The sequence below is a fragment of the Cavia porcellus genome, unplaced genomic scaffold, assembly GCF_034190915.1.
Source record: "Cavia porcellus strain 051 isolate PalLab524CR breed Dunkin Hartley unplaced genomic scaffold, mCavPor4.1 scaffold_25, whole genome shotgun sequence".
Taxonomy (NCBI): Eukaryota; Metazoa; Chordata; class Mammalia; order Rodentia; family Caviidae; genus Cavia; species Cavia porcellus.
In genome coordinates, this window is record NW_026947508.1 from 20,451,384 (window position 1) to 20,471,713 (window position 20,330).

Here is a 20,330-nt window from a genome sequence, read left to right on the forward strand (position 1 = left end):
TGGACGTGCTCGTTGATTGGCTCAAACATAGACCAATGGGCTGCGAAGCGCGCTGTTTGCCGCGCGGTAAGTGGTCATGAGCCTGGAGGGAGGCGGGAGAAGAGAGAGGAGGCGGGTCTGGGCGGTGAGGCGTGTGCGTGTTTCCGGCTCCGCTGCGGAAGAGGGGCGACTTGAGCGGTTGGGCCTTACGGCAATTCGAGGAAGGGATACTGTTCTAGACTCGAGTGCAGACCACCAGGCCAGGGTCGGGACCGGCGCGATGGGCGGAGAGCAAGAAGAGGAGCGTTTCGACGGCATGTTGCTGGCCATGGCGCAGCAGCACGAGGGCGGCGTGCAGGAGGTAACGGCCCTCGCGGCGTCGGCCTACCCGGCTTAGCAGCTCTCGCCCACGCGTGGTCCTAGCGTTCTCTTCCTCCTCTTTTCTTTGAGGGCTGAGGTCGACCTAGGTTGGCCTCACGGGTTCCAGACATTTCCTACATTCTGACTATACACGAGCTTCCGGTCCGGCCATCCTCCTGGAGGGCTCACCGCTCAGCTTTTGGTCCCAGACTTTAGGTGCGCCTTAGTAGTTCCTGTCCTAGCAATTCTGCAGTTGCTTTTTCTTCTAGAATTCCTCCAGACACTTACGATTCCTCCTTTCCCACGTTGGTACCATACATGCTTTTCCCCTAGATCGCTGTGTCTGAAGAGCATCCTTTAGACTGTTGCAGACATTGTGATTTGCACCTACTCAGATTTAGAGCCCGCGGGTCAGTGTGTGTGTGTGTGTGGGGGGGGGGGCTGGAGAGCTGAGTGATGTTGACACGTGATCTTTTAGCCCTTCCCCTTTTGGAGACAGAGTCTTGTGCAAGTTGGCCTCAAACTCCCTATACAGCCCATGCTGTCCTCGAACTCCCAGTTATCCTCCTGCCTCAGACTCTCCAGTGCTGGACCTGCACGCGTGCACCATCACGCCCCGCCTTTTAGGTTTTGACTGAGGGAATAGGAAATCTGAACTTAATGGTTTCCACTGCATACCAGTTTGGGACACTACCACCTCTCGAAGCCTCACTTTCTTTGTCTAGAAGGTGAAACTGCAAATCCCTGTTTTGAGTTACAAGAGAGTAGTATCTTTGAAGGACTGAGTTCTCAGCGAGACCTGTTCATTCAACACGTGTTTGTCACCAGTGATTGATATATGCCAAACACCCATCCAGCTGTATCCTTGGACTCCTGCCCTTGATATTCTGGAGCTGACAAAAAGCTTTTACAAACACTTTTTAATGCCCAGGGACCAATACTCATTGTGTATAACAGAGTAACATATTTTGTTTGAAAAGCAAGGCCCAGCTAGTACAGGTTCTGTGCTTAGTTTTTTCAAACAGAAAGAAGTAAAAAAGACGGTTGAGGCCGGAGATACAGCTCAGCAGCACAGCACCTGCCTGGCAAGTGTGAGGTTGTGAGTTTGATTCCCAATACCAGAAAATAAATAAGAGCCTGTTGAGATTAGATCAGAACCTACATTCTATAAAGCTCCCAAAGGATAGAGTGACAGGAATTTGATCATTACAGAGCTCTTGACCTGGACAGACCCTGCTCTTAGGCTAGTGTATTTTGCACAATCTACTGCTGATTTTGTGGCACACTGGAGACAGGCTCTTAGTGAGTTTCTGTTGTCACTCTTTGTCCCTGGTTGCCTATGGTGACCAAGGATTTGTAAACCCTTTGAGGTGGTAAGGTATTTTTGCTCTACAAATGTGAAAAGGCTCTTTGTTGCAAGCCTCCTAAATTATTGACACAGAATGGATTTGGGAGTGAGTTCATTTTTGGGTTAGTTGAAAAAGTCTAGAAACAAGAATTATAACTGCTGAGATAATTCTAGCATCAGATTTAGAGCGACTCAGGCAAATAAAAGAGCTTGTTTGTGCTGACCCTTTATTACCATTAAATTGTTTCAATCAGCATGAATTGCATTGAGCCTGTACAGATAGGTGTTTTTTGACATTTAATGGGGTTGCATCTTGAGAAACTTACTGTAAGTTGGAAATATGATTGAGCAGAAGATGCCTTTCAGGTTGGGGATATAACTCAGTAGCACAGCACCTGCCTGGCAAGTGTGATGTCCTGAGTTCCATTCCTGTTTAAAAAAAAACAAAACAAAAGAACTCATAACTGAACATCATAGCATAGCAACACAGTGCATGTAGACTCTAAGCTCATTGCACTCATGATGGAGTAGTGTTGCTAGCCCAAAATATGATCAAAATTGATTTCTATACATATGTTGATTTCATAGTATTGTAAAGTCAAAAGATCCCAAGACAAGGTATGATTTAGCAACTGTCTATATTCTGATGGCCTCCCTCACTGTAGCTGAAGAAAAAGTAAACCATGGATGATAGTTCCTATGTTAAGATTTTACCTTCTACCAGTGAGACTTTTGCTCTGTGGCAGACACTGAAAGGCTCATTGCCAGGTCCTAGAACTAGGTCCTGCAGTGTTAATTCAGAAGCTTTCCTTTGTTACCTGGCTGATACATTGGTCCAGTGCTCATACTCATGCACTTGGTTATGCAGGCCCCCCAACCAGAGTTAGTCCATTTTAACCTTTATGGAAGCAGCTTCATGTGCTCCCTTCCTTGCTTATCTTAGGATCTTGATGTTTTACTTTCTGGAGATGAAAATTAGGTTTAGACATTTTAGGAACTGGATGAAGAAGAGCAATATTCTGTGTGTTCAGGCTTCTAGCACCGCAATGAAAGTGGAAGTGGCTCATGTACACGGATACATACAAAATGTCAGCAGTCTTCCTCAGATGGCCCAAAGGTTAGGGCAAGCTTGCTGGTGGGAGTGACCAAGGGGGCTTGACTGGGAAGCTCAGTGAAATAGTTGTTCCTGGACTAAGGAAATCAACTTTATGCATTGGAGGATACCCAGCATTGCCACCCCTCAGCTTTAGTCTTTTCCCTCTGTCTTTCAGCTTGTGAACACCTTCTTTAGCTTCCTTCGGCGCAAAACAGACTTTTTCGTTGGAGGAGAAGAGGGCATGGCAGAGAAGGTGAGTGTTGGTGACTCCTGTCTCTCGGGCAGGTCTCTATTGAGAAAGAAAGTTCATGTGGCCTTCCTTTAGCATAATGAGAACCTTTACTAGAGGATGAGTGCCTAGGGTAAGGCTAGGCAAGGGAAGCAAGCTTTCATGGAAGCCTCACTCCTTGGGGTATGTTGTCCAGCTGTTTCCCGTGATTTTTTAGCAGTTTTATGAAAAGAACAGTTGTTAACTATCTCCCATTTTAGAGATGAGAAAACTGGCTCAGAGATGTTTTGCACCTTGTACAAAGTTTTGAGCTTAATTGTAAGGGAGCCATGGTTGAAAAACCTACCTCTTGTCCCTGACATTATGAAACTGCTGGTTTTTTTTGTTTGTTTGTTTTTGACTTTTTGAATCAGGGTCTCTTTATGCAGTTCAGGCTGGCCTTGAGCTCACTTTGTAGCCCAGGCTGGTCTGGAACTCGCAATGAACCTTCTGCCTCAGCCTCCCGAGTGCTGGGATTACAGGATGTCAGCCACTATGCCCAGCTTTGATTTTGTTTTTAAAGACAGGTTTAAACTGTGGGTTTAGCTCAGTGGTGTAAGTGCCTGCCTGGCAAGCGCGAAGTCTTGATCCCCAGTACCAACCCAGTACCAAAAAATAAGACAGGTTCATGTTCTGTATTGCAGGCTGGCCTTGAAATCACAATCCTCCTGCCTCAGCCTTCTAAATGCTGGGATTACAGGCATGTGTCATTGTGTCCGCTGTCAAAAGAACTTGATTCCCTTTTCACTTAATTACTGATCTGAGAAATGAGAGTGGGCAAATGGTAAAAATCAAAACTCAGAAGAGAGACATTTAAGGAAAAGTCTGCTAATTCATTGGCTTCCCAGGTATAGTGACCCAGAGTTCACTAGTTTGGGGATTGGGTTTGCAGGACTAGTTCTTAGACCTTGAACTTTCTTCTGATTCCTTAATTTATTATTACATTTTTGAAGATCGTAAGTCATGCCAGACATAATGGCAATACCCTTATAATCCCAGTACTTAGAGGCTGAGACAGTGGGCTCAAGACTTTGAGGGCAGCTTGTCATTAGAATCTGTCTTAAAAGAAGAAAAAAAATGGTAAATCATGGTCATGGAAACTCACTGAACTGTGATTTTATTTTATTTTATTTTTTTTTGTCTTTGTCATTTTTATTGGTACTGGGGATCAAACTCACGACCACACACTTGCAAGGCAGGCACTTATGCCGCTGAGCTAAATCCCCAGCCCCCCCGCTTTTTTCTTTTTAATACCCTTCATATTTGTTTTCACTTAAATTTGAGACAGTAATAGAAAGGGCACATTTTGTAGAACTGAGCTGAGATGCTCTAGAAAATGTCTTTTGAGGGGCTGGGGATTTAGCTCAGCGGCATAAGCGCCTGCCTTACAAGTGTGTGGTCATGAGTTCGATCCCTGGTACCGATAAAAATGAAAAAGACAAAAAAAAAAAAAAAAAAAAAGAAAAGAAAATGTCTTTTTCCAAATCCATTTTATTTCAAGTAGAAAAAGAAGGAAAAAAAAAACCCTCCAATAAGTAAATATGTGAAAAAAAAGAGAGAGAAAAAAATAAACCTACTCAGTCAAAAGAAAACTAGAAGAGACAGGGTTTTGCAATGCAGTTCAGGCTGGCCTTGAACTCATTTTGTAGCTCAGGTTGGTCTGGAATCTGTAGGGTTCTTTTGCCTCAGTCTCCTGAGTGTTGGGATTATAGGCATGTGCCATCACACTCAGCTAGGAAATATCTTGATGCTCTGAAGCAACTCTGTAACAAGAAGAGCTTGGAAGAAAGAGTTCCAGGTTCTTGTTTTAGCATATAGTTAACATTGCTTGTATGAGGTCCTGTGGCAGACACTCAGGATTACAGAAGTAAATATAGTCATAGTCTTTTTTTTTTTTAAAATGGGTCTCACAGTATAGCTTTAAAAAAATAGGGCCAGGGATTTGGCTCAGTGGTATAAACGCCTGTGGGCAAGCATGAGATCATGAGTTCGATCTCTGGTACCAAAAAAAAAAAAAAACAAAAGGCCAGGTGTGGTAGCATACATTTGTAATCAGTACTCTGGGAGGCTGAGTCAGGTATATTTTAGCCCAGTCAATTTAGCAAGACCATGTTTTCAAAACAAAAAGTAAAAAGGGGGTAGGGATGTAGTTTTGTGCCAAGAGTATTGTGGGGGGGCAAAATAAAGGGTCTCAGAACTGTCCTGGGATGATGAGGGCTATCATGTTACATAGCCAATGTCTACTTGTCACTTCCTCAGGGTCTGCCATAACGCTGCATTCTGATCCCTTGAGATTATCTCTTTCCCAGCAAGTCGGTTTCCCAAGATAGGCAGAAACCTAGCTAGTGTTCTACTGTTTGCAGTTACAGCACAGTAGCTCTTGGGTTGAGCACCTACTATGTGCAGAGCTACAAGATGATGTCTTTTTTTTTTTTTAAGTACTGAGAATCACAGATACATTTTTAAGTATAGCTGTTACAAGCTTGAGCTCTTGGGACTGGGGATATATAGTAGTAGAGTGCTTGCCTAGCATGTGTGAAGCACTGAGTTCTATATCTGGCATCACAAAAAGAAAGAGAGAAAGACAAGCAAGCATGTGCCCTGGAGTTAGACATGGGTTTGGATCCTCATCTTTTTCCTATTTCCATCCCTTCTATTTTGCAACTGTCACTTTGGTCACTAAATTTATGAATAGCATCATCCCTACCTGTAAAAGAGATGATCTTTCTTTCTTTCTGTCTGTCTGTCTTTTTCGTTTTTTATCGGTACCAGGGATCGAACTCAAGACTACCTGCTTGCAAGGCAGGTGTTTATGCTGCTGAGCTAAATCCCCAGCCCCGATGATCTTTATTTCAGAGGGCTTTTTGAATGATTAAAATATGTAATGTAGATGATATGGTTGGCATATGAGGGTACAGCTCACTGTTCCTTCTCAGAACCCCTTGGAGCCAAATGTATTTTGGGGATTTGAAAATTTTGGATTTTAGGGTGGAAATACGTTAGGTATATAGTGAGTTACCTACAGTGTGACACACACCCAGCAGCATATCAAGGGGAGAAGAGTTTTTAGTGGGGTGAAGTGGGAGCAGGGTTTTGCTATGTAGTTCAGGCTGGCTTTGAATTCATGGTGATCTTCCTGCCTCAGCCTCCCCAGTGCTGAAATTACAAGTGTACACCACCATTCCTGGCTCACAAGTGGAAAAAAATAGACTGTAAATATCTTCATGTCACAAACTTGGAAAAAAAAATTCAAGATACTTTTTCAGTTTTTAGTAACTTGGAGCTAGGAATTTTTTATTTTACTTTTGTAAATTTTTCTTTTTTTTTATTTTTTGGAATTACTGTTAAGGAATTGTGAACTTTATGATCAAATCAGTATACAATACTGTTTACATAAGAAAAAAATGGACCAGTAAGGCAAAATACAGAATCCAGAAATAAAACCTAGACTATATGAGAATTTAATATAGTCAACGGTAATAATTCAGATGAGTTGGTAAAGGATGATTTAACAAGTTGTATTACTACAACTGGACGTTTATTTATAAGAAGACAAAATTGGTCTGTTTTGCTTATACAGAAATGAAGAGCATATCAAGAAAAACTGGGAGGCTTTAAGGTTAGTACACTGGAAGCTGTGAAAGAGAAGGTAGCTGCTTGGCTCGTCAGACAGTGATAGTGATGATAAAAGAGCCATCTTGACCTATAAAGTCAGTAGAAAAACAAATAGATTAGACAAAAGGGTCCAATTCAGAGGACAGATAAAATTTAGTATGTCAGAACTCATAAATTGACAAGAAAAGGATAAGCAGAAAAAGAAAGTGGTTCCAAAAGAGCAAATCCAGAGCACAAATGAAAAGATGTTCACCTTTGCTTTTTGGAAAGTGTAAGTTAAAGAAACAGCAAGATGCCCTTTTCTTACTGTCAAATTGATCAAAATAAAAAAGAACATTACTTACAAGGCTGTGGAAGGGGCTGGGATGTGCCTCAGTGGTATTTACCTAGGCTCTGGCTTCCATCCCTAGCATTGCAAATTAAAAAAAAAGAGAGAGAGAAAATGTACTCTTACGACATTTCTGGTAAAAGTGAACTGTAGCTCTTAAACTTACTTGGAGGATGCTCAGTGCCAGTAACCATTAGGAAAATGCAAATCAAAACCACAAGATTCTGCCTCATGCCTATTAGGATGTTTTCTACAAAAAAAAAAAAAAAAACAACAACAACAACAAAAAAAAAACAGGAAAAGCTGTGCACAATGGGAAGCTAAACTACGAAAGTTACTTGAATCTAGTTCGAGACCAGCCTGGGTAGCATTAAAACAAATAACAGAAACTTCAGCAAATATTAACAAAGATGTGGCAAAATCTCTACATTTTTGGTGGGAATCTTAAATGATGTCTCTCTTATAGAAAACAGTATAGTGATTCCTCAGAAAATTGAAGATAGAATTACCATATGATCCAGCAGTCTCATTCTTGATATATAACTAAAATAACTGACAGTAGCATGTCAAAGATTTATTTGCATTCTTGTATTTCATGGCACCATTATTCCTAAAAGCCAAACAGTAGAAATAGTCTATATTTAGTCCTTCCATCCTCTTCCCCCTTGCTCTTTCTTTCTTAGGTCTTGTTATGTAGCCTAGGCTGGCCTTGAACCCTCTGTCGTAGCCCAGGTTTCCTTCACACTCACAGTGATCCTCCTGCCTCAGACTCCCTGGAATTATAGGTGTGAGCCATTATTCCTGGCTTTATATATAATATTTGAGGAGCTACCATACTGTTTTTCATAGTGGGTGTACCATTTAACATTCTCACCAACAGAATGCATGCTTTGCAGTTTCTCTACATGTTCATCAATACTTGGTTTTGCTTGTTGGTTTGTTGTCTTTTTGAGAAGGGATCTCACTTTGCAGTTTAGGCTGGCCTTGAGTCCACTTTGTAGCTGCCAAGGCTGGTCTCTGTCGATGTCCGCTCCCGGCCGGCAGGAAGGACACACGACAAAGTCTGGTAGTGGACAACCTTTTCTTTTTATTTTCCTTCTCCGTACAGCCTGCCCTGGGTTCTCCCAGCTGAAGCCTCCTCTGGTCCGCTCCCCGCGGCTCCTTTTGTGCTTCAGTCTGCCCCAAAGCCTCTACCGGTCCGCTCTCCGCGGCTCCTTTTGGGCTTTTACTTCTGGGCTTCTACCTGGCTTCTACTTCCGCCCAGGGATGGCACCGGTATATATACGGGTACAGTGTCCAATCATGTTAAAGTAAGCAAGGCAAGCTGATTGGCTAACATCATCAGTTGCCAGGCAGACTATATTGTTGAGCGGGTTGTTTACGCGGTAAGCAGGAAACTAACATATTCGATGGGAGGGGTAATCTACCTCAGGCTTTGCTCTTTACCACAGGCCGCACGTCCGCCAAGTGAGGCGACCGGGCTCGGGGCTGTGGCTCCCAACATCTCCCCCTTTTTTATTTTTTATGAATGTGCGCATCGTAGCCCTTTCTGGACTGGGTGCAGAGGCTTATGCCCTATGCGTAGGCCCACCGTAGGTCCTTGGCTTAGACCCTGGTTGGCCATGCCATGGTCTGCCAAGGCCCTGAGGCCCTCGTCCTTTTTCTAGGGCCAGGCACAAACTGGACGGAACCTGGATGCACACAAGCTTGCACTCATTTCCTCTCCGTAAAGAAATCCCCTCGGAGAGAAATTTAGACCTGGGCAGCATCTAACAGTCCAGCGGCTTACGTGCAGGATGGGGTAGGGCCTGGCTTAGGTCGAGTCGTGCTGGGGAGGCACGCTCTTACCCGTCATTGACTCACCTACCCTGCTGTGTATTGTCACCTTATGGAGGAGAATGAGGGATGCCCGCCATATCTAGACTCGGTCGTGGGCCAATTGAGCAAGCCATGCATATGCCTGAGGATCTTCTTGTCCATTTCGGGCTACCGCTATTTCTATTCATCTTATTGGTTGGTCTGTGATGGATCTCCAGTAGGGCAGGTCTGATCTTCAGTCGAGGGCTTTGTTGCCCGTGTCAGTCTCTCCGGTATCCACAGTGGTTCTCGTCCCGATTCCTGTGGGAAAACACAAACCGCGCCTCGGTTCCAGCTGACCACTGGATCCGGGCCCATCCATTGTCATGCCATAGATAACCGCGCCTTTGGAGGCAGGCCTTGGCTTACTCCCCCTTTTTGTTTTTTATTTTTTATTTTTTATTTTTATCTTTTTCGTTTTTTTTTTTTTTTTGTCTTTTTTCCTTTTTATCGGTACCAGGGATCGAACTCACGACCGCCTGCTTGCAAGGCAGGTGCTTATGCTGCTGAGCTAAATCCCCAGCCCCCGTTTCCTCGACCGGCGTTTTTCTCAGCCTGCTCGGCAGAGTAGCCGCCCATGAAAATCATAGGACGGCGGTCGCGACAGAGTGGAACGGGGCGTCACTTCCTGTGCCGGCTGAGAGAAGGGAGGGTTCCCTGTAGCGGCCTCTCGGTGGGGAGCCGCTTCTGGAGAAGAGCTCCAGGGCGGAGCGGATGGCTCTCTATCTCCTCCCCGCCAGAGAGCGCCGGGGAACTGGGTCTGGTCATCAGCGTGCCGACCTTCTCCCATAAGCATTTCCTTGTTCCACCCCCGGTTTCCCCGATTGGCGTTTCTCTCAGCCTGCTCTGCAGAGAACTCTGCGTACCAGGCTCGCCAATCCAGGTAACTGCCCGAGGGCAGACACGCCTTTGCCAGCTGAATCCAGTCCGCGGGGGTGAGGGGCCCAGAAGACAGATTCTCCAGCATGGCAATGGTGTAAGGCGCAGTCGGCCCAAAGGTTGTAACTGCATTTTTAAGTTCTCTAATCTGCTTTATCTCAAAAGGCTCCCATACATTGCGTCCCTGGCCCATAGCTACTTGTACAGGAAATATCCCGTAGGGGCCACTATCTATCCCAGGTGGATGTACCTCATGAGACAAGTGTCCCCCCTGCCAAAGCCGCCTGTAAAAATACCGACCCGCCGGTGGCGGAGCATAAGACAGCGGCCGTGATTGGGCGGAAAATGGGGGCCCGTGCATCACTTCCTGTTCTGGCGAAAGGGGAGGGAGCTCCCAGGCGGCCGCCTCGTGGCGAGGGACCGCCTCCCTCTCGCGCCGGGGCGCACTCAGGAGCTCTCTACTCCTCCGCAGACCAGGTTGAGCAGAGCGCAATTCGCGGGGCAACGCTGGAAAAGAACCCTGCGACTCCTTATTGAGCGACTTAGGCTCCTGACAGCTGGTCTCTTTGGCCTCCTTGCCATTCAACTTTCCCTCGTCCTCGGAGTCAGACGACTCCGAGGCTAGAGCCCCGTCCTCCTCCTTAGCATCCTTGTTCCCCTTGACGGACCCCTCTCGGGAGCTCCCTGACTGGGCCTGCTCAGATACCCTGCGTACTTTTGTAAGCTCTTGAGAGCTTTCTCCACAACCACCCTCGCTCTTAGTGTTGCTACCTAACATGTTTCCCATCTTTTAATATGTTACTCACCGCGTGAGGCCCAAGGAACCCGCCACTTACGCGTGAGCCTGAGGGGAGTCTAAAAGCCCTGTAGGTGCGCGCCACCCAGAGCCCAGGCTTATCCCCAACTCACCTGTCTCGCAGCTCTGTACTGGAGCGTTGTCCACTTCCACGTCTCGGGGGTGATCAGTCCCCGGGCGGGCCTCCAAATGTCGATGTCCGCTCCCGGCCGGCAGGAAGGACACACGACAAAGTCTGGTAGTGGACAACCTTTTCTTTTTATTTTTCTTCTCCGTACAGCCTGCCCTGGGTTCTCCCAGCTGAAGCCTCCTCTGGTCCGCTCCCCGCGGCTCCTTTTGTGCTTCAGTCTGCCCCAAAGCCTCTACCGGTCCGCTCTCCGCGGCTCCTTTTGGGCTTTTACTTCTGGGCTTCTACCTGGCTTCTACTTCCGCCCAGGGATGGCACCGGTATATATACGGGTACAGTGTCCAATCATGTTAAAGTAAGCAAGGCAAGCTGATTGGCTAACATCATCAGTTGCCAGGCAGACTATATTGTTGAGCGGGTTGTTTACGCGGTAAGCAGGAAACTAACATATTCGATGGGAGGGGTAATCTACCTCAGGCTTTGCTCTTTACCACAGGCCGCACGTCCGCCAAGTGAGGCGACCGGGCTCGGGGCTGTGGCTCCCAACAGGTCTCGAACTCACAATGATTCCCCTACTTCAGCTTCCCAAGTACTGGAATTACAGGCGTACACCACCACACCCATCACCCGTCAGTTTTGCTTGTTTTTTTTTTTTTTTTTTTTTTTTTGTCTTTTTGATCGGTACCGGGGATCAAACTCATAACCACACACTTTGCAAGGCAGGCGCTTATGCTGCCGAGCTAAATCCCCAGCCCCAATTTTGCTTGTTTTTTAAAGAAGCCATCCTACAAGTGGACATGAGGTAGGATGTGAGGTGGATGTGAGGTAGCATCTCATTTTGATTTTGATTTGCAGTTTTCTAATGATCAGAGATATTGTACATCTTTCACATGCTTGTTGGCCATTTGTATACTCTTTTTTTTTTTGTACCAGGAATTGAATTCAGGACCTTGTGCTTGCCAGGCAGGCATTGTGCCACTGAGTTATATCCCCCACCCCTGTGTATCTTTTTGTTTGTTGTTTGTTTTGAGACAAGGCTTGCTAAATTGTCCAGACTGACCTTAAATGCGTGCTCTGCCTGCCTCAGCTTCCTGGGTACCAGGATTTCAGGTAATACGCTACCATACCCAGCCCAAAACCTTTCCTTCTAATATCAGATATGGGCTACTGACCAACCAGCTGACTGACCTTCTCCTCTCCCTTCTTTTTGGGGATTGAACCCAGAGCCTTTACACTGAGCTATGTCCCACGCTCCTGTTTTTTATTTCTTGAGAAAAGGTCTAAGTTACCTGGGCTGGGCTTGTGTTTAGTGATCCTCCTGCTGTGGTCTTTCAGAATACTAGGATTACAGCATCTGCCACTGTGCCTGGCTCTTTCTTTTTTGGTGTTGGGGATCAAATCCATGACCTCAGACATGCCATGCACACCTTCTACCACTGGAGCTACTCCTAGCTGGTATGGTTCTTTTCTTGCCCAACAACCAATTTTCCAGACACATTTGTATGACCTGCAGTTCATTTCAATACCTAAGTTAGGGCAGAATCCATAGGTGAGGCTGTGTCCTACAGGATTGCTCTATTGACATACCAGTCAAATCCCATTGCTTCTGACTATAACCCAGCAGTTCCTACATCAGCCTCCTTAGGTTTAGTAATTTGTTAGAATGATTCAGAATTTGAGAAAGAGTTTTATTTGCTGTTATTGTTCTCCTTACAATTACTGGTTTACTATAGAAGATAAGAATTCAGGAAGAGCCAAGTGAATGAGGCAGACCTGCCTCTCTGGTCTTCCTTTCCTGCTAGTACTTTAATATGTCCCCCTACCCAGGAATTTGCTAAGCCCTGTCATTCAGGAACTATTCTGGAAGTTTCCTTCCTTAGGCATGATTGATTAAATCAGTGACCACTAATGATCAGCTCAGTCTCCAGGTCCTCTCATTCCTGGGAAGTTGGAGACTGGATCTGAAAGGTCCAACCCTCTGATCTTACTGGGTCTTTTGGACCTGCCCCCATTCTGAAGTTATATATTTTAGAGTTCTAATGAGTGATGTTAGAATAAAAGATAACCCCTGTTATTCAGGAAATTCAAAGGACTTAGAAGGTGTTTCAGGAACCTGGGACAAAAGCCAAATATTGGTGTTTCTGATGGTATCTAACCTTTACATGGTTTTACAACATTTTGGTTTGGTTTGTTTTTGGTGGTGCTGAAGATTGAACCCAGGGCCTTTGCATGAAACTACAACCCTAGCCCTCTTATTTTTTATTTTGAGATAAGAGTCTCACAGTCACTAAGTTGCCCAGACTGGGCTCAAACTGGTAGTCCTCCTACCATAGAATCCTAGACTGCTGGATAACAGGCCTGCACCACCATGTCCAGCTCCTACATTTCTTTGTCTTTTGGATTTGCTGTATCAGGCTTGATTTGCTTAACTAAGGTTTTTTTTGTTCCCCAGAACTACTTTGTGGATGGTCTGGTATACTCCTTCAATAAGCACATAGTGTTTCATTTTTCTCAATTTGTAAAATTAGCAATTGTTTTTTTTTTTTTTTTTTTGTCTTTTTCATTTTTATCGGTACCGGGGATTGAACTCATGACCGCCTGCTTGCAAGGCAGGTGCTTATGCCACTGAGCTAAATCCCCAGCGCCATAAATTAGCAATTGTTGATCGTGCCTAAACTGTATTGTATTTGTAGAGGCTTGCAGAGTGCTGAGCCTCTGTTATTCTCTTTATTAGTAGAAACTTTTCCGTCTCAAGCCTCTGGATACCTAGAAAGGATACGTGGGAAAAGCTCCTTATGCATGGTTTTCAGAACAGTTGTTTGGTTTCTTGCTATGTACCAAAGGTGACCTGTAAGGTGGGCTTTTCCTCATTATTGCTGTAAACTCCTAGACTTGAGATGTATGCTAGGCTGTTGTGGTTCTTACTGAGTCAAGAGGGCAATCTGTGTCAGAGGACACGGGCCATTATCAGGGGTAGTGCCAGGTCTTGTCTCCACTGCCCTGTGCACACTCTGAGTGAATCACAGTACTGTCACAGCCCTCTGCATTTGGAGGTTTCTTTGTTATGCCAGATTTCCTCTCCTTAGTTTTTTCTTTCCTCACTCCCCTCCTATCCATCATCTGTCTGTCTTTCTTAGGAGTGGAGATTGAACCCAAGGCCTCACATGTTAGACAAGCATTCTGCCACTGAACTAGATCTTTGTGTCATTGATTCTTCTAAATTTCCTGTGTTTGTTTTTTGCCTCCTGCTTCAGCTTCCTGTGTGCATGCTTGGCTAAATATAGTTCCCAATAGATAGAATTTAATGAGTCTTTGTAATATTCTTCTATCTTCAGACAACATGTTTGAGGTACTTTGAGTGCTAGAGAGATAAGTCAGATACAGATCCTGCTTCTAAGGGCTGTGAGTCTGTGGATCTTCGGGATGCAGAGAGGGCATTCATTTGATGAGATTCTGAAAAGGTTTTGGGGAACGTGCAGCACTTGAGTACCCTGAAAGTCACAGTGAGGTTGGGACAGTGGAGGACGGCAGAAGGGCATAAGGTAACACGAACAAGGTTGGAGAGTATGGCACTGTGATAGGAAAAGACTCTGGGGCTAGAACCTGAGTCTACCAGGGGAGACATACTGGGTCTGATCAGGGCTGAGGACCCTGCAGGAGGTCTAGGTCACCAGGGCCAAGCAGAAGGACTTGGACACAGAAGGTCTGGAAGGCTGAGCTCTGCATTGTGTGTCACGGGGAGCTGTGGACTGGCCAGAATGGCAGGACACTATGTCTTGTAACATTGATACCAGGCTGAGGATCACAAATGACTTCTTTGCTCTGTCCTTTGGCACATGAGTGGATGTTGCTGCCACTCCTTAAGATTAGGACTCTGGGTTGTGGGTGAGGGTAAGGAGACCCTGAGTTGGTTCTGGGGATCATTACTGTGGCTCGGAGTGATGTTTTGCTAGTTGCATTGTCCTTTGGATCTGTTCCTTAGGTAAAGGCCTACCTGCTGTTTACCAGTCCTCCAGATAACTCCTAGCAGAGTTATCTTGCTAAAACCTTGCAGTCTTTTCCCAGGGGCCCTGTGTCAGGCACTGGGAGTAGTGCAGGAGAAGGGGCCAGAACCACTGCTCCAAACCAGTGGTCTCTGGTTTGGGTCAGGGGGAAAGAGGGCTGTGGTGGGGCTGAGACTGGAGAATTGTTCAGCTGAGGAGGAATTCAGCAGCCTTCACATTGAGAATCCCCAGCTCAGTCAGCCACTGTGACCTGCTGTTTGAATGTGCCATCTCCCTCGTGTATGTTAGAATGCTGTGATGCCATGTGCTGGAATGGGTGGTCAGGGCCAAGGCCTCATGCCTCTGGGTTTGGCTTAAGTGTTTTTGAGTTCTGCCCTGGTCAGACAGTTGGGAAGTGCTCTATGCCTGTCACCCAGTCTAGTCAGGGAAAGCCTTTGCTCACATGTACCCAGCCCACCTTACTGGGCTATGGTTCTTAACGATGTGTCCTGTAACTGAAGCTTGACTCCCTGACAGCCTCTGGGTTGGCACCTGTGAGACAGTCAGGGTGTCCTGAGGGGAGGAGACTAGGAGGGGGGATCGGAGGCTGTTATGATTGGCCTTGAGTCTGCCTGCTGGTTCAGCTCTGCCCTCAGGTAACCTCCAAGAGCTAGGAAGGAATAGGACAAATAGGATGTGACATGATTTAGTGGGGCTGGGACAGGGGAGGGCCCTGGTCTCGCCTTCCCTTGGCCACTGGTTGGCAAATGGCTTGAGTTCAAGGTCCCCCCTGATTAGAGACATGGGACAAGGTCCTTGGTGAAACAGCTGTGCTGTGTAACTGTCTCATGACCTGTTGTTTCTCTTTGACAGCACAGTGGCCTTCAGGTGGATCATGTCTCACCTCCCTCTTTTGTTTTTTTGATTTTTCTGTTTGCTTTTTGAGAAAGATCTTGTTATGTAGTTAAGGTTGACCTCAAACTTGCTGTAATTCTCCTGCCTCAGTCGCTCAAGTATTGGGATTACAGGTGTGCACCACATGCCTGGCTGCCTCCCTGTTCTGTTAATGCATGTTGTTGTGGGGGAGGTGTCCTTTTAGTGGTCCTTGCAGAATGAGGTTTGGGGGGTAGAGGAGGAATGGATAAAGATGAATAGGAAGCCACAGGCATTTGGTGAAATCCTAGATGTGAGTCCCTATGAGTGACTTCTGTGAGTATGAGCCCTTCTTACATTCAGCTCTGATTCAGATGCTTGGAATGTGGTTTATAGACCAGTGATCACATGGTAGATGCTCCGTGTGGTCTCCCAGTGTGTGTACCATGTGTAGTCTAGCAGAGGTAAAAAAAAAGACCAGTGCTCTTTTTTTTACCTCTGCTAGACTACTTTTTTGAGCTGGTCCAAGAGGGTTACCTGGGAGTGAGGAAGACTTTCTAGGCAAAGAAAAATGCATGCCAAAGTTTAGACAGAGGTGACCACAGGGGTCCCACTCCAGAGTCTTTGGTCAGTCAGTCTGGAATGGGGCCTGCGGTTGAGCTTTTCAGGTAGGTTAAGGCGATGCTGATGCTGCAGGTTGGGAGAAGCATGCTCGGTTGCTACTCTTCCTTACCCCTGCTGCTGATGGGCACAGCCCCAGCCAGCCAAGCCGTGTTTGGAAGCCAGCATTGTATACTTTGCTTTGATGGTTGCTGTCATATTCAGTCCTGACATATGAGGAAATGGATTTAGAAAGAGTCACAAGTTGTTCACTTATCTGAGGACATACACCCAGATACACAGGAGCCAGTGGGTTAACTCCTGGGTGGGAGGCCAGCTAGTGGGTTACTGGGTAAAAACATCCTGGGAAGGCTTTTAAGAGAAAAGAATCAAAATTTTTGGTTTGCTACCTGGGGAGAGGAAGACCAAGCTTTTCACTCAGGAAAACTGGCATCCTGCTTCTGTGGCCATTCTAGGATGGCATTTTGTACTAACCATCTGGAAGTACCCTAGGGACAGGATATGGATAGGTAGGAGAGTTCTTGAAGAACAGGCAAGTATGGCCCCAAGATCAGGCTGAGGCTTGAGTTCTGCTTGGCTCAGCAGGCACCATTTATTGAGCCAGGTGTTGTTGAAATATATGAATTATAGCTCTTTGAGATGGGTATATTTTCCTCATTTTGGGGGTAAGGGAACTGCAGTTCTGCATACAGTGCTTTGCCTGCCACTCAGCAGATAGCAATGAGACTGGACTCCATCCCTTGGGACACGGTGCCTTGGCTCTTCAGGCTCATCAACTTCTCTGCCTCCCTCAGCTCATCACACAGACCTTTAACCACCACAACCAGCTGGCTCAGAAGGCACGGCGGGAGAAGCGAGCTCGGCAGGAGACTGAGCGGAGGGAGAAAGCCGAGCGGGCTGCCAGGCTGGCCAAAGAAGCCAAGGCAGAGAACAACGGGCCACAGATCCAGGAGCTGACTGATGAGGAGGCAGAGAGGCTCCAGTTGGAGATTGACAAGGTGATGCTAGGCTTCCTTTCCGTACCCTTCAGAGTCCTGTTGGCCCTAGGAAGTGGAGTCCTGTTGCCAACTGCTGTGTCCTTTATCATAGAAAAAGGATGCTGAGAATCATGAAGCTCAGCTTAAGAATGGCAGCCTTGGTCCCCCAGGGAAGCAGGTGAGATGAACTGGAGTCTCTCCGGGCTAGCCAGGGGGTTGGGCAGGAGCCTTCCTCTTTCTGTAGCCATTCTTTCTTCCCTTTCCCTGCCCCCAGCTTTGGGGATCCTGCCCATATTTCAGCATTTTGTTCCGAGACATGGGACAAAGGAATTTGAGTTTAAAAAACAAACAGAAAATCCACTGGCCTTTATCTTGGACACGAAAGCCAAGAGCCAGAGAGGGCAGTGCTTGTAGAGGCACTTTTGAAGGTGGGTGGAGGTCTTGGGCCCAGCCATGTCCTTTGTCACATGGTATAATAGTTTGCACTCCTGGGCAGAGATCAGAACCCAATTTCACCTCTGTCTGGGTCCCTGTTGACCAGTTTGGGAGTCTGGACCATATCTGTTTTGTGTTGTGGCTATGTGCTCCATGCCAGCGCTGGGCCTGGCCCAGTGGGGCTTCAGTGTATGTCTGTCAAGTAGCTGAGTGCCACTGACTGTGAGCAGGAGGCTGACGAGGATGAAGAGGAGGAGGACGAGAAGGACAAAGGGAAACTGAAGCCCAACTTAGGAAATGGGGCTGACCTGCCCAACTACCGTTGGACCCAGACCTTGTCAGAGCTGGATGTGAGTGCTGGGGCTAAGGGCAAGGGCTTAGGAATCCCTTGGGATCCTAGCAGTACCTCCTGACCCCTCATGACTGCCTGTGTTCTGTGCAGCTGGCAGTGACCTTCCATGTTAACTTCCGGCTGAAGGGGAAGGATGTGGTGGTGGACATCCAGCGACGGCACCTTCGGGTGGGGCTCAAGGGGCAGCCACCAATCATTGATGGGGAGCTGTACAACGAGGTGAAGGTAGAGGAGAGCTCCTGGCTCATTGAGGACAACAGAGTGGTGACTGTGCATTTGGAGAAGGTACGTGTGGCCTGCCCTCCTAGCCTGCGTGCTGACAGTAAGAGTTGGGGTGGGAGGGCCTGCTGTCCACTTGGGCTGTGCTCAGGGCCTGTGAAATTACCTTATGGAATCCCCACAGCAAGACCCTTTAAAGTAGAATTCTCAAGTTTTAAATTGTAAAGTAAGGCAAGAGCCAAGATTGCCCCTGCTTCTCTAAAATGGGTGGCAGTAGCGCGTGGGGTGGGGTGGGATTAGGGCCGAGTTTTCAGGTCTAGCCTCTTCTTTTGTCGGACTTGGCATGTGTTTAGTTCCACATGTACTGAACACCTACTGTGCGCCTGGTACTCTTCTAAGGCCTGAGAGAGAACCGTGAGCAAAATATGGAAAAGCCGTGTGGCTTCAAAGACAGCTTCTCCAGTTCACTGCCTTCCCCAGAAAGATGGGACAGATGCCAGTAAATCATGACCTTCTATAAAGGAGCAGGGGTCTAGACACAGCCTCGCCTGGGAGAGAAGGTCGGCCTAGCCACCCTGGCTGACCTTGTGCTTGCTTTCCTCCCAGGTGGAATTTCTTTCTCATTCTTTTCTTCTTGTCCTCTGGTACTATGTACTACTTGTATTTTTTTATGTTTGGTGCCAGGGATTAAACCTACAACCTCACGCTTGCCAGGCAGGCACTTGTACCACTGAGGTGTACCTCCGGCTCCCGTGCTTCTTAGACTTGAGGGCTTAGCCTCAGTGTCACTCTTGCTTCTCTCCACACCCTGGTTCACCATCTCCGCTTTACTTTTTCCTTTCCCTCATCACTGACTTCTGACCACTGGCCTCATGTCTGTCCCAGATGCTGGGAGGGCAGAGGTCTGACTCATTCATACCACTGGTTTTAGCGCACACTTGTGTGGGTCTCAGGTATAGGACATGGATGGGGAGCTTGGTTCTGGAAAGGTTGAGAAATGACTTCTGGGAACAGAGTGAGTGTCAGTCCCTCCTGTCTCCCTCTTCACAGATCAACAAGATGGAGTGGTGGAGTCGCTTGGTGTCTACTGACCCTGAGATCAATACCAAGAAGATAAATCCTGAGAACTCCAAGGTTAGCCCCAGCTGGTTAGGGGAGCTTCAGCAGGAAAGGGAGGGCCCTAAGTGGTTCCTTAGTGTCACCCACCCATCCTCGTTCCTGCCTGCCCCCAGCTATCAGACCTGGATAGTGAGACACGGAGCATGGTGGAAAAAATGATGTATGACCAGAGACAGAAGTCCATGGGGCTGCCCACCTCAGATGAGCAGAAGAAACAGGAGATCCTGAAAAAGTAAGCAACTCAGAGGTGGGGGTGTCAGGAGGATGGTTCTCTGTGGGTTAGACCTGGGTCACAGCGGCGAGTGGAGCATTCAGCAGGACTAAGCTTCCCTGCACAGTTTCCAGCACGAGGGAGCCAGAGGTCACCTCGAGGACAAGGCCAGCCCGAGAGAAAGCAAAGGGTAACGGGCGGTCACTGCCACCTGTGAAAGCAGTGCCAGTGTTGACACTTGTTTCCAGACCCAGGGGCTCAGATGGGCCTCAGACACCTAGGCCCTGCCTTGCCCAGTGCCACATTTTTCAGGGTTCTAAAGTTAGACTTGATTTTGTGGTCTGGGGAGAAGGGCAGACTGTTTAACTTCCTACTTCCACTTCCCCAGGTTCATGGATCAGCATCCAGAGATGGACTTCTCCAAGGCCAAATTCAACTAGCTCTGTGTTTGCCTCCCTGAACTCTTGGGAGCTATCCAACCTCCTTTCCCATCATTCCCTAAGACTCTGGGAGCCTTGGGGCTGGGCAGACAGAGGGCTGGCCCAGGTACATGGGTTCCAGGACATGGGAGAAGGGCCGGGGCCTTGGAGGTCTTGCTCTCGTGGTAGGCCTACTGTTACACATTAAAGCTATTCACCCAACTTGACCTGTGTCCTCTCCTCCCTTTGGCCTTTTCCCCTGGGACCAGCTTTTGCCTGACACTGGAAGCGAGGGTTTTGACTTCTAACCCAGATTCTGCCGTGTGACCCAAGACAAATGCTTGTCTTGCCCTCTCAGCACCTCAGTTTCTTCCCATTACTTACAGAGAGGATTAGGGCAAGGCTTTTAGTCTCTTTGGTATTGAGAGGTGAATTTTTTTGGCTAAAGAAACTAAAACATATGTTAGA

At 47.1% G+C, this 20,330-nt stretch overlaps 1 protein-coding gene across 1 annotated transcript; it reads left to right on the forward strand.

Annotated features, from left to right (window-relative positions):
* Positions 1-128: 128 nt before the first annotated feature.
* Positions 129-20,084, forward strand: Nudc (nuclear distribution C, dynein complex regulator). The gene is made up of 9 exons (XM_003471290.5): positions 129-340; positions 2,959-3,036; positions 16,925-17,128; positions 17,220-17,285; positions 17,773-17,892; positions 17,985-18,179; positions 19,164-19,247; positions 19,346-19,464; positions 19,832-20,084. The coding sequence occupies exons 1-9, from the start codon at positions 260-262 to the stop codon at positions 19,881-19,883; spliced, it is 999 nt and encodes a 332-aa protein (XP_003471338.2). The 5' UTR covers positions 129-259; the 3' UTR covers positions 19,884-20,084.
* The last annotated feature ends 246 nt before the right edge of the window (positions 20,085-20,330 follow it).